The sequence below is a fragment of the Saimiri boliviensis genome, chromosome 4 (genome assembly GCF_048565385.1).
Source record: "Saimiri boliviensis isolate mSaiBol1 chromosome 4, mSaiBol1.pri, whole genome shotgun sequence".
Classification (NCBI taxonomy): Eukaryota; Metazoa; Chordata; class Mammalia; order Primates; family Cebidae; genus Saimiri; species Saimiri boliviensis.
The window spans coordinates 4,169,023-4,182,912 of NC_133452.1; the positions used below are offsets into that span (position 1 = coordinate 4,169,023).

The following is a 13,890-nucleotide window of genomic DNA, read 5'->3' on the forward strand; positions in this document are numbered from 1 at the left end:
CTGCACGATATTTATAGCTGGAGGAGATGACTTAACGGGTTTATACATGTCCGGACCACTAGACGCATTTTGTTCCTCCCTGACACTCTGTAGGTAAGAAAGCGGCCCTCTGCCCCTACGTGAGTTGCTCAAGGCTGGCTGGCTTCTGCCTCTAAGACTAGCGTTTCTCCCGCCCCCACATCCCCTGAAGAGAACATGTCTTCACTCGAAAGAGTCCTAGACTGAAGCCCCCAGCCTTCCTGTGGTGCGCTCCTTGAACGTGCTGAACGGCCCGCAGCAGGTGCTGGCGTACCAAGGTGGATGGCACCACCACTGACCTCCGGAGGCCGCTGGTTTGGGGCCACTGATCTATTTGAGTGGGGACGACAGAGCCACTATGTGAGGATGCCTGATTTGGGTCTCAGAGGATGTGCCGGATGCTGGGCAGGGAGCAGGGAGGGGGCATTCTGGGCCCAAGAAAGGTCATATGCAAAGTCGTAAGAGGGAGGCATAATTGCACACCTGAGGGCACTTGTGACTCTGTGATGTCCTGATGCCTGCATGGCCAGTGAGTGGACAGGACACAGAGCAGCCAGAGGCCGGGCCACACTCGGGAGCACTGTGTGGGTGTGGTGGGCATGGGGCTCTCTGAAGGGTGTGGCCGAGGGACGCCAGTCTTCTTTCTCAGCATAGTTGTTCTGGTGGTCGTGTGGTCGTGAATTAGAGAAAGACTCCAGCAGCTGTAGCAGCGTGGGGTGACCCAGTCTAAGCAGAGGCCCCATAGGCTGGGGCTGGCAGCAGGGAGTGGGCACATCCCGCAATAGAGGCCTGGGAAGGTCACACGCCTGCTCGACTGTCTGCTTTCTTGTCTGCAGGGAAAGGGCCTCCCAGGTGGAACACTCGGTGACTCTGAGTGATTTGCAAATCTAGGAATTTCAAAGAGTAGAATAAGAGAAAGGTGAGAAAGGGGCTCCAGGCCAGCACCCCTGGGCACCCTGTAAGCGTGAGCCCGGGGCAGCATCTCGGGTTAGCTCCGGATGAAGCTCTGCAGAAACAGGCTCAGCAGGATGTGGGGTTCCTCTGTGCTCAGCGCTGCTCCTGCCGAGAAGGGGAGACACCCGCAGATGTGGGCCATGCTTCTGCTGAACAGGCTTTGTAGGGCTAGACCCTGGGGGATGTTTGCTGCTTCTCATTACTTAAGTGATGTGGTTTCTGACAGAAGTTTTTACCATAGTGATGTCCAGAAATAGCTGTAAACATATCCTGCTCACCAATGTCAGCACCTGCATGGGTTTTCAGCACCAGTGATTTTATTTGTTATCTCCTGACTTTCCCCCAGGACAGGAGACGTTGCAGTGAGTATAAAACTTCCCGAGCCTACCTCCAAATCTTCCTTTTTTTCCAAAGCTGACAGCTTTCTAGCTCATTCCTAATGAGTATCTGTAGCTTCTCCGAGAAAGTCATGAGATATTCTGAGACTCCCAGGGGAAGTTTAAAGTGAGGGAAAGGTTAGGAAGGAATTTGATGTGCTGATGAGCACAAAAATAGCACAGCAAATCAACACCCATCACCTAAGCTGGGTGGGCTGTCTTCAGCGTATACCTGCTGCCTGTGGCTCACGCACGGGCAGAGGGTTTTCCGTTGCTCTTGTTTCTGTTTTCCTGTCCAGAACATCTCCAGATGATGTGTTTTTAATGACTTCAAACGTGGTCCATTCTGATCCTCATCTCAGTTTCCACTGGCATTGCTAGGACTGCCTGTCATACATCAAGCTTTGATGGTTGCTGAAGACCAGGCAGCCCCAAACCAGCTATAGGGAGCTGCTAGAGACCCATGGGCCTGGGACCTGTCTGGAGATCTGGCTTCTGTGTGCTCAAGCCTGAGCCCCTAGCCTGTCCCTGACTCCAAACCAGCTGTATCCCGTGAGACACAAGCAACTCTCAGACAAAGGATATAAACATGAAATGGATGAAATTTCAAATTGGAAAAAATAAACAGAAAACTTTAAATAAATAATGTATAGATATCCTGTAAGTGATTAAGAAATTGAAAAGCAGACCTAGTATTTAAATCGGTTGTGGAAGTTGCCCTGGACTGTTACAGGCTGGACATGGTGGACCAGTGAAGAGAAACTTGTAGTATGTGTGAAATCTCAGGAGGACCCAGTTAGCTGATACTGAATGTTCCCAATAGCATTGGAGGTGGGTTTGTGTGACTCTAAAACAAAAATAAAAATATCGCAAAGGAGTCCCAAACCATCCAGGAATTAACCATCTCCCAGAGCTCTCTGTGGACATAAAGACACAATGGACCTATTTTTGGCAAATACCAAAACCCTTTGGGAATCACGTACTGAGAATTTAGAAGCCCCACAATGAAATGAATGACTTACTTCCTGAAAAATATGAAGTAGAAGAACTGGATAGGATTGGTGCAATGAAAAAATAAATCGTCTGGGTGCAGTGGCTCATGCCTATAATCCCATCACTTTGGGAGACTGAGGCAGGCGGACCGCTTGAGCCCAAGAGTTTGAGACCAGCCTGGGCAACATGGCAAGACCCCATCTCTACAAAAAGTATAAAATATTAGCCAGGCATAGAGGCACATGCTTGTAGTCCCTGCTACTCAGGAGACTGAGCTGGGAGGATCACCTGAACCCAGGAAATTGAGGCGGCAGCGGGTAGTTATCATCCTGCTGCATGCACATCAGCCTGGGTGACAGAATGAGTCCCCCCAAAATAAAAAAATACATCCTCTCATAGGCACTGCCCTGCACTTTAAAAGTACTCATTGATGTGAGAGTTCCAACCGGTTGCAAAATCACACCCTTAACCAGAGCACAGCAGTTGGAGACATAAGCCCAGAAAAACCCATCAGGTGATGCCCCAGTTTGGAGATAGACCACAGAGCATTAAAGCAAACAGGATCAGGTGTTATGACTAGAGAGAAGAAGTGATTCTTGACGCGTCTGTTCCCCTGAACCTTGAACTCCTACTGACCCTGCATTAAGGAACTTAGTGACCAATGGCTGCACCTCACAGGAGGTAATTCCAGCCTTCTGTATTCACAGCTCCCGTCCCTGTTCTCGTCAGGGCTTCATGATCTCGATGAGTGACAGCAGTCCTCCAGAACCAAGGACGGCCTTCAGTGTGCGGCATCGCATCCCACCGCGGGTCCGCCGTGGTTCCAGCATCAGCCTGATGCTTCCCGGTTCTCCCCGCCTGGGACTCCGCTCGCCATGATTCGTCCATTGGTTCAGTGTAGATCGAAAGGGGGAGCAGAGTGTAAAGTCACCTATTATAACAAAACTATAACCTGACTGCCCTGGGAGGGCTGACGCAGGTTTGAAGGCACTGAGTGCGCATGTCCTCTCTCTCTTTCGTGTTTGCCCCTGTACTTGGAACACCTATAATTTTTTAGTAATAACCAAGGCATTATTTCCCACCGACTCTTTTTGCTGAGGCCTCAAAATACTAACATGGTTCAAGATCTTACCATCTTGGCAGAAAGGAGGTAAAGCTAGAAATGTGTTGATTTCAGTGATCTGGGTGAGCCCAGCGCATGCTAGTTACTTAGTAGTTAACCGATACCTGTATTTCCTCTACACCCATGTTCTAAAATTCCTGCAGACTGTATTTGCAAAGGATGAATAAGACGGAAATCTAGTGGGTACAAAATGTGAAATAGACCCTCCAAAGAAATACAGCCCACAGGCCACCACAGCAGTGGAAGTACCGGGCCTCTGACTGTTTCCATCACCGGCCTTTTGAGAGTGCTCCTGGCCATGTGTCCAACAGTCACCCAACCAAAGAGTTGGGGAGAGGCGCACTTCAGAGGACGGTGAGCAGAAGGACTCTGCAACCGGAGTTCTGGGCATCATCGAAGGAGGCCTGCACACAGGATGGGCGCCTGGGGAAGGCTGTTTGGAGGTCACACTGTCGCTCTGGAAGTTTTGTTACCGCAGCCACTGGAGGGCCTGCAAAGGCTCGTGCAGCTGCTGCGATTGCAAAGGCCTCGGATCAGATCCCTGGGCTCAGGGTTTAGAGGAAAACAAAAGAGATGGACTGGGAAACCCGGAGGGGCCTCAGCAGGGAGTTCTGGGAAAGACAAGTAAGAAGGTGGGGCGCCTCGGCCACGTTTCAGAGATGTGCTCCAAAGCCTGTACCTGTACCTCACAACCTCTGGTCTGATCGCGAACAAGTTACCCCACCTGCGTCAGCCTCAGTTTCTTCATCTGTAAAATGGGAATAGCCATTCTGCATCGGATGACTGAGTTGTTCATGTGCCGTGTCTGTCCCATGAGCCCACGTCCTCATGGAAGGAGAAACTCCAAATGTGAGCCCTCCCTCTAATTCCCTGCTAGATGGGCTTTCATGTCAAAGTGGGAGAATTTCCCAAATCACATGAAACTGAGAGCGCCAGTTAGGATGTGGACCATTTAGGATGCGGGTTCTTTCCCAGCACTGTGGCCCTGGCTGAGCGTCCAGGGTAAGGGGACTGTGGCTCTGGGCCGGTGACCACTTGGAGGCGCTTTCTGAGGCCACCGCAGCTGCTGCCTCTTCCAGCCAAGCCCACCTATTCTCGGACTCGTGACCTGGGAAGATGGGCTCCTCTGCAGCCATCCCGTCCTGGAGAAAACAGAGTCCTAGAGCTTTAGGGCCTTTTGTTTGTAATTAATAGACTTTATGTTCAGAACAGTTTCAAGTTTACAGAAAAACTGAGTAGAAGCTGTAGCATGCGTCTCCGGACCCCTCGCTGCCGGTCCCACAGTCTTCCCCAGCAGCAGTCTCTGTACCAGCGGGCCCACTTGCTGCCATCAGTGAGCTGAGGTCCTAAGGCCTTGTCCACACTGTGCTCATTCTGGGGACAGTTGTGTCTTCAGGCAGATGAGTAGACGACATCCACTGTTAGAGAGTCATGCAGAGTCATTCGCTGCCCGAAAGGGCTGTGCTCTGCCCACTCATCCCTCCCTCCTTTCTGCCCCAGGGCCTTCGGATTGTAACGTAAGCAACAAAGTAAGGCAGGAGGTTAGGTAGAAATAACGGACAAAGCAGAGATCTTTGTAAGCAGCCTCCATGTAAAAACAGTCACCTGTCGGAGCAGGCTCACAGGTGGCCAGGTGTGGGCAAGAGGCTGGGCTCCGGGATCCTCCAGGACTCAGTCCTGTCTTCATTTCCTGGAATTCTTCCCTCCCTGGTTAATCCCGGCAGCAGCTTTGCCAGGATTGCTGCCCTGCGCCTTCCCCTCCTGGGAGGACCACGTGGTGCTCCCACTCACAGGCACCTCAGGCTCCTGGGTATGAGGGTGTGACAGTGGGCTGCCAGGCGGCCCTCACATGCAGCAGGCAGCGCCTGGCTGGCCTGTCCTGTGCCTCTCTTTACCATCTCTTTCGCCCACCTCAACCCCAGGTCGCCTCTGCCTCACACGCCCTCGGGGCTGAGTGGAGGCTTTCTGTGCTGGGGCCATCCGCAGGTATACAGCTGCCCTGGGCGGAGCGAGCAGCCTCTGGGCCACTTCCCACGCCTGCCTCTGCACGCCCCCACCCCCCTGCACTGCTGTATTGGAAACTGTCAAAGAGCCCTGGCTTGGGTTTGCTCTGATGATCTCCTCTGTGTTGTGACAGGTGCTGGCATTGATGGAGTGGAGGAAATTAAGCGCCATCCGTTCTTTGTGACCATAGACTGGAATGTAAGTTGCATGCCGCAGTCCCCACCAGCACACGCGTGACAGGGAGGGAGTGGAGGGAACACAGTGGCTCGGTGCAAACGGTCCTCAGTGTCCCGGTCACAAGTAGGTTGGAGGTAAATGCAGAGAAGCCACCTGCAGGCAGGAAGCTCCCAGGACCCCGCTAAGTGGGCTGCAACTTGGGAGGCACCGAAGGCTGAGTGCCCCTCCCTCCACCTGGAGGCCTGACGTCCCCTCAGCTTTCCTCCTCCGACTCTCCTCTGTGGCTTTGGTGTCTGTCCTGCCTGCACCCCCTCCCCGGCCTCCCTGACAGTCGTTGCTGATTGCTCCGGGAGTGACCGTCTTCTGACCCCGAGGGCTGAGCAGACAAAAGTCCCGAGGAGCTGCTCAGCCAGGACCCTTACTGCTGGGGCTGTGGGCAAGCCCAGATTTGATGCTGCATTTCCCATTGTTAGTCAGGCTGATGCCACATGTAAGTCGCATTTCAGTGCCCAGTTGTCAGAAAAAACTGGAGCTCGGTCAGCGGAGTTACTACCGTCTCCAGTTCTCTGAGCCAGGCTGGACGTTGTCCAAAAAGTTCTTGTATCTCACTTGTCACCAAGCTACAAGTGTCAGTGGCCTATTTCGGCCACGGCGCCAACTCCGAATGGTGAAGCCGTCAGCGTCTGGCATATCCTCCGTGCAGGGAAGTATCCGGCTAAAACTTGAGAAAGGCGACACATTCATATCAGTTGCTTTTAGTCCTCTCCTTTGCGTTAACACAAATACAATTATGTTGGGATTTTCTTTTTCTGACCTAACACATTAACCTCAAAGGATTTTAAGGACTATTTTTTGAAGATTTAAGGGCCCTCTAAGGTATAGAGTTTATCGCCTGCTTTACCTGTCTTCTTTATGCTTACTCTGTCTTCTTTACGTCCTCATGGAGTCTGGGGCCTCCACACGTTGCATTAGGCGGTGGCCCCGTGTCTGACGGGTGGACCCCACCTGCAGCCCCAGCCCTCGCCTCTGGGAATGTGTGACAGCCGTGCCGGAGAAAACCAGCTCTCCTCTTCCTTCAGCCTGAGCCCCAGCAAAGCACTCAAACTGGGAAAGAGTGAGAATTTTTAAAAACCTAGTTTTACAGTTCTGATAAAAGAACTCTTGTAAGATGAGACTTCTTTTCAAAAGTAAGATTAGAGAGAAGCGTGTCAAGTTTTAGGACATTTGTGCCTCCCAACCGGGACTTCCAAGAAATGAAAACCGAGGCCTCCCTTTGGAGTCTCTTACTTCGCCTCCCTGAAAATTTTATCTTATCAGAAGCTCAGGCTGTGCTCACCTCACAGACGGGCACCTAAGGTCACTGTTAGTCAACCTGGCGCTGGAACATATTTTCCGTGGAGACTTCACCCTACGTGGCGACTAGATCTCAGACAAGCCCGTTGCATGGACGGCGGACCTGGGTGTTAGCCTGTGGGCGATGAGCACAGTACGGGACGAGAAGCTGGACGACAGCCCCTCAGGGTTTCACAGCCTGTCGCGTCCCCTCCCCCGCCCGCCAGCAGAGCTCCTCCTCTCCATTTATCCAGCCCTTCCTGCTGGGGCATCCCGTCTCAGGCACTTTCCAGGGCTGGGGATAGAGCCGTGGATGGAACAAGTCCTGCCCCTGTGGGGCTTGCGATGACGTGGGAGAGGAAGGCGGTGGACAGGTGCGTCTGCACCTGTCACAGGAGGACACGTGCTGCCAAGGAGGATGCAGCTGGGGACAGGTGCAGAAGCGGGAAAGTGGCCGAGACAGCCACGCCTCACCGCTCCCATCCCCACAGAGCCTCCTCCCCTGCCTCCGTGGGACAGGTTCACCCCCAGCACTGGCTCCAGCTCATCTGGCTTCCTGGGTCCCTCCTGCCCAAGTTCCCCAAGGGCACACTGGTCTTCCAGTCTTTGTTCAGCATCATAAGACCTGTCCTGTGGCCCTTTCAAACTGCAGCTCCTCCTCCAGTGCCCTGACCCTGGCCTTGCTCCATTTCCATATCCCTTATCATTTTCTGACAGACCTCATAATACCGTGTGCTTCTGATGTTCATGATTATTTTCTGTCTCCTGACACTACAATGTCAGCTGCAAGATCAGAAAGCTGTGGTTTAGAGGTGTATGCCACACCTCTAGAACAGAGCCTGGCTCAAAGGAGGTACTTGATGAATACATAGTGAGTGAGTGACTGACTGAGTGACTGAGTGAGTCAGGTACTTGATGAATACATAGTGAGTGAGTGACTGAGTGAGTCAGTGAATGAGTGAACAAATGAGTGAGTCAGTGAATGAGTGAGGGAGTTAGTGAATGAGCAAACGAATGAGTGAATGAGTCAGTGAATACGTGAATGAATGACTGAGTCAGAGAATCTGAGTGAATCAATGAGTGAATGAGTGAGACTCTCAGGACAGAAGTCGTAGCTGTGGAGGGAGATTCGCCCCTCCATTTCCTTGCTCTCACACTCTAGTCCTTCATCCAAAGACCACGCATGGGAGAATGGAGAGGCAGGACTGCTGGGCTGGGAGGAGTGCTGCGGGTGGGCACAGCAGCAGCCTGGGGTGGGAGACCCTGAGGGCTACAGCTGGAGGGAGAGGGAAGTCCCTCCACACCGAACCTCCAGGTGACGCAGTTCAACACGGAGGACTCAGCCAAGAGTGGAGCCACTTGGAAGTCTGCGTGGCCCTGAAGGGCTACGAACTCGCTAAGACAACCTTGGGAGATGCCTGGAATTTTAACAATACAATGGATCTGGAAAACTGCGCAAAATCAGATTGATGTCCATTCCAGAATGCTGAGGGCCAGCGAGCTCTGAGCAGAAGCTGGCTTCTTCCTTCTCTCCACCGCACCTGTGCTCAGGGTGCTCTGGTCTCTCTGTGGTTCGACAGTAAACACAGCCCAAGAAGGTGGCATTTCTGCATCATTTCAAAGTAACGAGACTAGAGCCACGGCTGGGAAGTTCCTTTTGTTGCTCTTAGGACTTGATTTGATTTTACTTTGGCCTCGTTTTGGTTTTGAGAGAGATCTTTATGACTGATGCAAACCTGGAGTGCTTGCTTCGTGTCTGTACTTGCCAGAGGAAGGCAGGTGGCAGTGCAAGAGGAATGGCGGGCCCTCGTTCTGTCCAGAGCTGCGAACCCACACGGCCCGTGAGTGGCAGAGTTCAGAAACACTGCTTTTGCATTAATTTGTGTGTTTGATAACTAACGCTTGGCGCTCTCCCTGGTCATGCACGAGCAAAGTGTCCACGTCCGTGACTTAACAACAGGAAGGCAGAGCTCCGCCCTCCAGCTGCTCAGAGACCGAGGAGTCTGCTGCCCATAACGCCGTCGTCCACCGATGGAAAAGGTGCGTGCACAGTGAAAGTGGCCAGCAGAAAGAGAGAAACATGATGCGTGAAAGACGGCGAGTGGAATTAACCAGCAGAAGGGCAGAGGGAGGAGGAGGAGGATGCCCCCAGCAAAGACGCATGGCATGAAACACCATGCCCAGGACCACGGTGGTCTTAAGACCAGTCCGTGGGACCCCCATCTCAGCCGGTCGACCCTCATGAGTCAGGTTTGCCCGCGTGTTCTCCTGTGTCTGTGGTCCCAGCAGCGAGCAGCCTGTGTGTCTTCCTGGCTAACCTCAAACCCCAGCAACACATCCAGGCAAGCTATCGAGCCATTCTTCAGAAAGCAGCGGCTAAAATGCAAGGTGTTTAAAGATATTTATTGAAGAGGTAATTTTACTCCGTGATATCTTTGTCCAGATGTGCCCATTCTGTTTTTCAGCAGCTCAGATAACTGAAAACCACAGTTCAGCCACATTTGCAAGAACTGTTGAAACCAAAAGGCGTTCCCTCTGCAACGCAGACCCTCCATAACAATGGATGAGAAGACATTTCTCGACCACTAGATTTCTGCTATTTCACCCAAGAGCTTGCCTCAGGATCTGACCGGGAAAATACGAGGAATTTTTTTTTTTGCTTTTTGCTTCTCTCTGTGACCCGACACTGCCAGCAGAGGGTTTTTTTGTTTTTTGTTTTTTTTTAAGTAAACACCTGTCATCTCACTGCTGCCCCCAGGGTCTTCAGTGGCCTGCCGGAACAGGATCCACGTGCTGACAGCAGGTGTGGGGACGGTGGAGGTGTGGGCTCTGCCCAGCATGTCCTGCGCTGCCTTTTAACTTAGCTTCAGAGATGGGCAAGTGAGTGTCTGCACAGGAGACCTCCTTCTGAGGGCTGGCTCTGTGTGGCCAGCTAAGTGAGAAACTACGAGTTAATGATAGACTAAAAACCTCTGCAGAGGACATGGTAGAGTCCAGCAGATAAAGGCTGTGTCGGCTTTTCCCCGTGGCTGAAGCATGCTGAGAGCACAGAATTAGCACTAACCCCAAATAAGCTTTGTAAAAGTTCTTCACTGCAGACAGCTGAAGCCAGTCTAAGAACGGCTCCCAGCCCAGCCTGGCGTCCCTCACGGGATCCAGGGGACTGCAAATATTTTAACAGGCAGAGAACGATGATGCGGGAGACATACAGTCACTGGGAAGAGGGACATCTTTGTTTCTAGAGCTCTGTTCAGGGCCTAGGCCCTTAGTATTGTATTGACACTTTTTTTTTTTTTTTTTTTTTGAGATGGAATCTCTCTCTCTAACCCAGGCCGGAGTGCAGTGGCTGAATCTCGGCTCACTGCAACCTCTGCTTCCCGGGTTCAAGCAACTCTTCTGCTGCCTCAGCCTCCCAAGTAGCTAGGACTATAGCACACTCCACCACACCTGGCTAATTTTGATATTTTTAGTAGAGATGGGGTTTCACCATATTGGCCAGCCTGGTCTCGAACTCCTGACCTCATAGTCTGCCCGCTTCAGTCTCCCAAAGTGCTGGGATTACAGGCTTGACCCACCACACCCAGCCGTATTGACTCTTATTGTGACTGTTATTCGTTATAAACTCATGTCTGTGTTCTTTGTACATTTTGAAACCCTTCCAAGTACTTCATTAGCTGTTATTCTGCGAGATGGAAGAGGCTTGTAGAGGAAACTGAGGCATGGGACAATGAGAAGTGTGACCAAGGTTGCTCAGTGATCTGGCACCATGTGGAGCGTGCCCTGAACTTGGCTGTTGTGTGTCCTGGCAGGAGCAGAGGGTGGGTTCCGGGTCTTCAGGCCACTCTGGTCTTCTTGCCCACAAGCAGAGTATTTGCACTGTGGCACAGAGGGTGAAGTGGGGGGTCTGGGAGCTGTAGGCTGCAGGTCAGGGCCTCGCAGCACAGGGTTCCTCATGCAGCTGTTGCTGCCATTGCCAGTAGCGAGATTTCCATCCTTTTATGTGCGTCGTATACATCGGGGGCACTCTCCCTTCAGGGGACCCAGCAAGGACTCTGTGCAATCAGTCATCACTCTTTAGTTTCTCAGCTTTTCAGTCCGGGTGCTTATTCAGCCGAGTAAACTGCAGGCACAGTCCCGCTCCCTGAGCCACTGACCCGTCACACCCAATGTGACGCTTTGAAAATCGTTCAGATTCTTCCTGTGGCGCTTTCCGTCCTGTCTCCTCTCTGGTCTGCGTAGTCTTGTGTTACTATTTTGGGAATGATCTATAAATGTGTCTCTTGCTTTATTGGAGCATATTAATTCCACAATGCCTGAAGCCAGACTGTCTGCAGAAGGCAGATGTTGGGGCCTGAGACCCCAGGCTGCGTCCGTTTCCCAGGTCACTGCCCGGTCCCCGTTGTCATGTTGCTGTCTCCATCCTCTTCTCACCTATCTGAAGGTCTTCATAGAAGCGGAGTCCTGACGGGCCTGCTCCGGGCTTCCTCGGGCGCACCTGTATCATGTGAAATACGTTTCAGCACCGCTGCCACGCTCTGTCATTCTGACATCCTGGGACAGATGAGATGCTTTTAAATGTGCCTGGTGAATTTGATCATGAACTTGCATTTTCTCTCCATGGGTTTTGGTATGAATTGTCCCAGAGTCTCAGAGAGGAGAGATCCAGGGCGGAATCGCTACTGTCTGTCCCGTCAAGCTCAAAACCCAGGTGAGATGCAGCTGCCATTTCCCTCAACACAGCCCTGCCTAAAGTGGCTCCGTACGCAGCACGAGGCTGGGTGATTTCTCCCCTAAAACCCCAAAGCCAGTCTTAGGTTTGCACACAGAAAGGAAAAGTATGCATAGTAGTAACACACATTAGCACCTTTCACGTTTCTGCAGCAGCAGGAAGACATTGACCGGCCTTTGAGATTGCAGCAAGCGTCAAGGAAACTGTCCACATGGCCAGAGTGACCGGCTCCAGGTAGCCCCCGGGCAGCCCACACAGAACCTCACTCCCTGGCCCAGACCGGAGTGAAAACGCAGCAGCCTCCGGCAGCTGGGGCGTGGTGGTCTGGAGGCTGCCATCGGCAGGCAGAGCCGCGCTCCGGGTGGACTGTTGCCCGAGGGCTCCTGCGGACAGAAGGAAGACCCTGGCCTTGGCTCGCGACTGTCCGCTCTCCCACGCATGCCTCCCTCTGGCCGTGTTGGGGTCTGTGAGCTGAAAGCCTGGGCTCACCCCTGAGGGGCGGAGAGCGCAGGAAAGCAGAGGCAGGCTCGTTCCTGCGCCGTGCAAGTAGAAGCTGTTTGCGTGGAACGGGCATGCTGCGGAACCACTTGGGCTCAGAACGCCCTCACTGGGCATCCTGGGTGACTCCCAGCACTGGGCGAGGCACAGATGGGGCCGATCACAGGGGAAGTCTGAGCCCAGCCACCAGGCAAAGCGTCCTAGAATGTAGGGAACTGGTACCTGACTTAGCAGCAGGTACTTCATGTGAAAGGAATGGGAATGCCCTCAGCCCAGAGGATGCTACAGCAGTGCCAGTGCTGGGCCGTGAGTCTGACTCAGAAGGCAGGAAGGTGACAGCCTCCGGGCCTGAGCCCCCCAAGTCAGGGCAGCCAGAGAGCGAGCCCACGCTTTCTTGGCTTGTGTGAAGCGAGGCTGTGGCACCTGCCTTTCGGTTAATGAGGAGGGTGAGGGATGTGGTCTGCAGGAGGCCAGGCAGAGCCTGCAGCCTTGCCGCACGGGGGTTCCATGGGGAGCGGAAGGGCTTCCAAGGACAGTGGCCAGTCGCCTCAACATCCAGTCCTTCTTGAAGAAGCCGATTGATGTTACATTTTCGAAGGTTGAAGCAGAAACAAGGCAGGAAGGGAGATGGGGAGAGAAGGAAGCAGGCAGGGCCAGGGTCTCCCACCTTCAGCCCTGGTGGTGCCTGGGCGATGCTGTGGGTGGGTGGGGGGGTGTTCCAGGTGGGTGGGTTCTGTACACCTGGCCTCCACCCCCTGGGAGCCTGCAGCAGTCACATAGGTGTGGCAGCCAGCAGTGTCTCTGGGCAGATGTCCCAGTGGAGGCAAAACCCCTCCATGGAGAAGCACCGCACAGCGGGCTCTGGGGACGGTTTTATCAGAGGCTGTGGTGGGGCGGGGGCAGGAGCAGGAGTCCGGGGCGGTGGAGGAAGTGCTGGCGCAGAGGAGAGGCGCTGGAGGGGCCATGTGGGCCCTCGCTTTCCAGAGGCAAAGACTTCACACTAGAATTAATAAGTGACAACTAGTTTTGTATTTTATTTTGTTTGTAATTGAAATCTCTTGCGCAAATAAATTCCCCCTCATAATAAAAGTAGGAGGCCTGGCTCTGTGCTGGAGCAAGCTAGTGCACGCGCTCTCTCTGTTACCCCTCCTTCTCCCCCCGCCTCCTCCTTCTCCCCGCTTCTCTCCATCTCTTTCTCCCCCCATCTCTCTCTCTCTGTCTCTCCTTCCCTCCCTCCTTTAATCCCTCCCTCCCTCGCTCTCATGCAGAGGGAGGGTGTGATTTTTACTCCAGCAGGATTCTTAGAAGCCCGGCTCCCAGGACTTGCTGGGTGGGGAACAGGCTGCACTGGGCTGTTCGTGGCACCTGATGGCCTGGGCTTCTCATCTGGTCTTCTTGGCTCAGGAGACATTCTCGGGCAAATGCATGCGTCTGGGGAGTTTATTTCCACCTGGCCTGTGCCTTGCTGCAGAAAGCAGCATCCTTTCATTTCTGTCAATGGCTTGAAGAGTAACTGAATGCCTAATGAAAACTGTGCACCCAGGGCACCAAATAATTTGGGGCTGAATTCAACGCTGTTTTTCTTCTGATAGCTCCCACGTGCATGCCCTGAGCTCCTGAATTCAACCCTGTTTCTCCTCTGATGGCTCCATGTGCACGCCCGGAGCTCCTGTACATCAGGCCAC

At 53.1% G+C, this 13,890-nt stretch overlaps 1 protein-coding gene across 8 annotated transcripts in view; it reads left to right on the top strand.

The window, feature by feature from the left end:
- Positions 1-13,890, top strand: part of RPS6KA2 (ribosomal protein S6 kinase A2) — a 450,029-nt gene that overhangs the window by 384,847 nt on the left and 51,292 nt on the right. For all 8 annotated transcript variants that reach the window (XM_074397157.1, XM_039467500.2, XM_074397159.1 and 5 more), the window contains one exon: positions 5,603-5,667. In XM_074397157.1, coding sequence (XP_074253258.1) covers positions 5,603-5,667 — 65 coding nt within the window. The remainder of the gene's footprint in view (positions 1-5,602; positions 5,668-13,890) is intronic.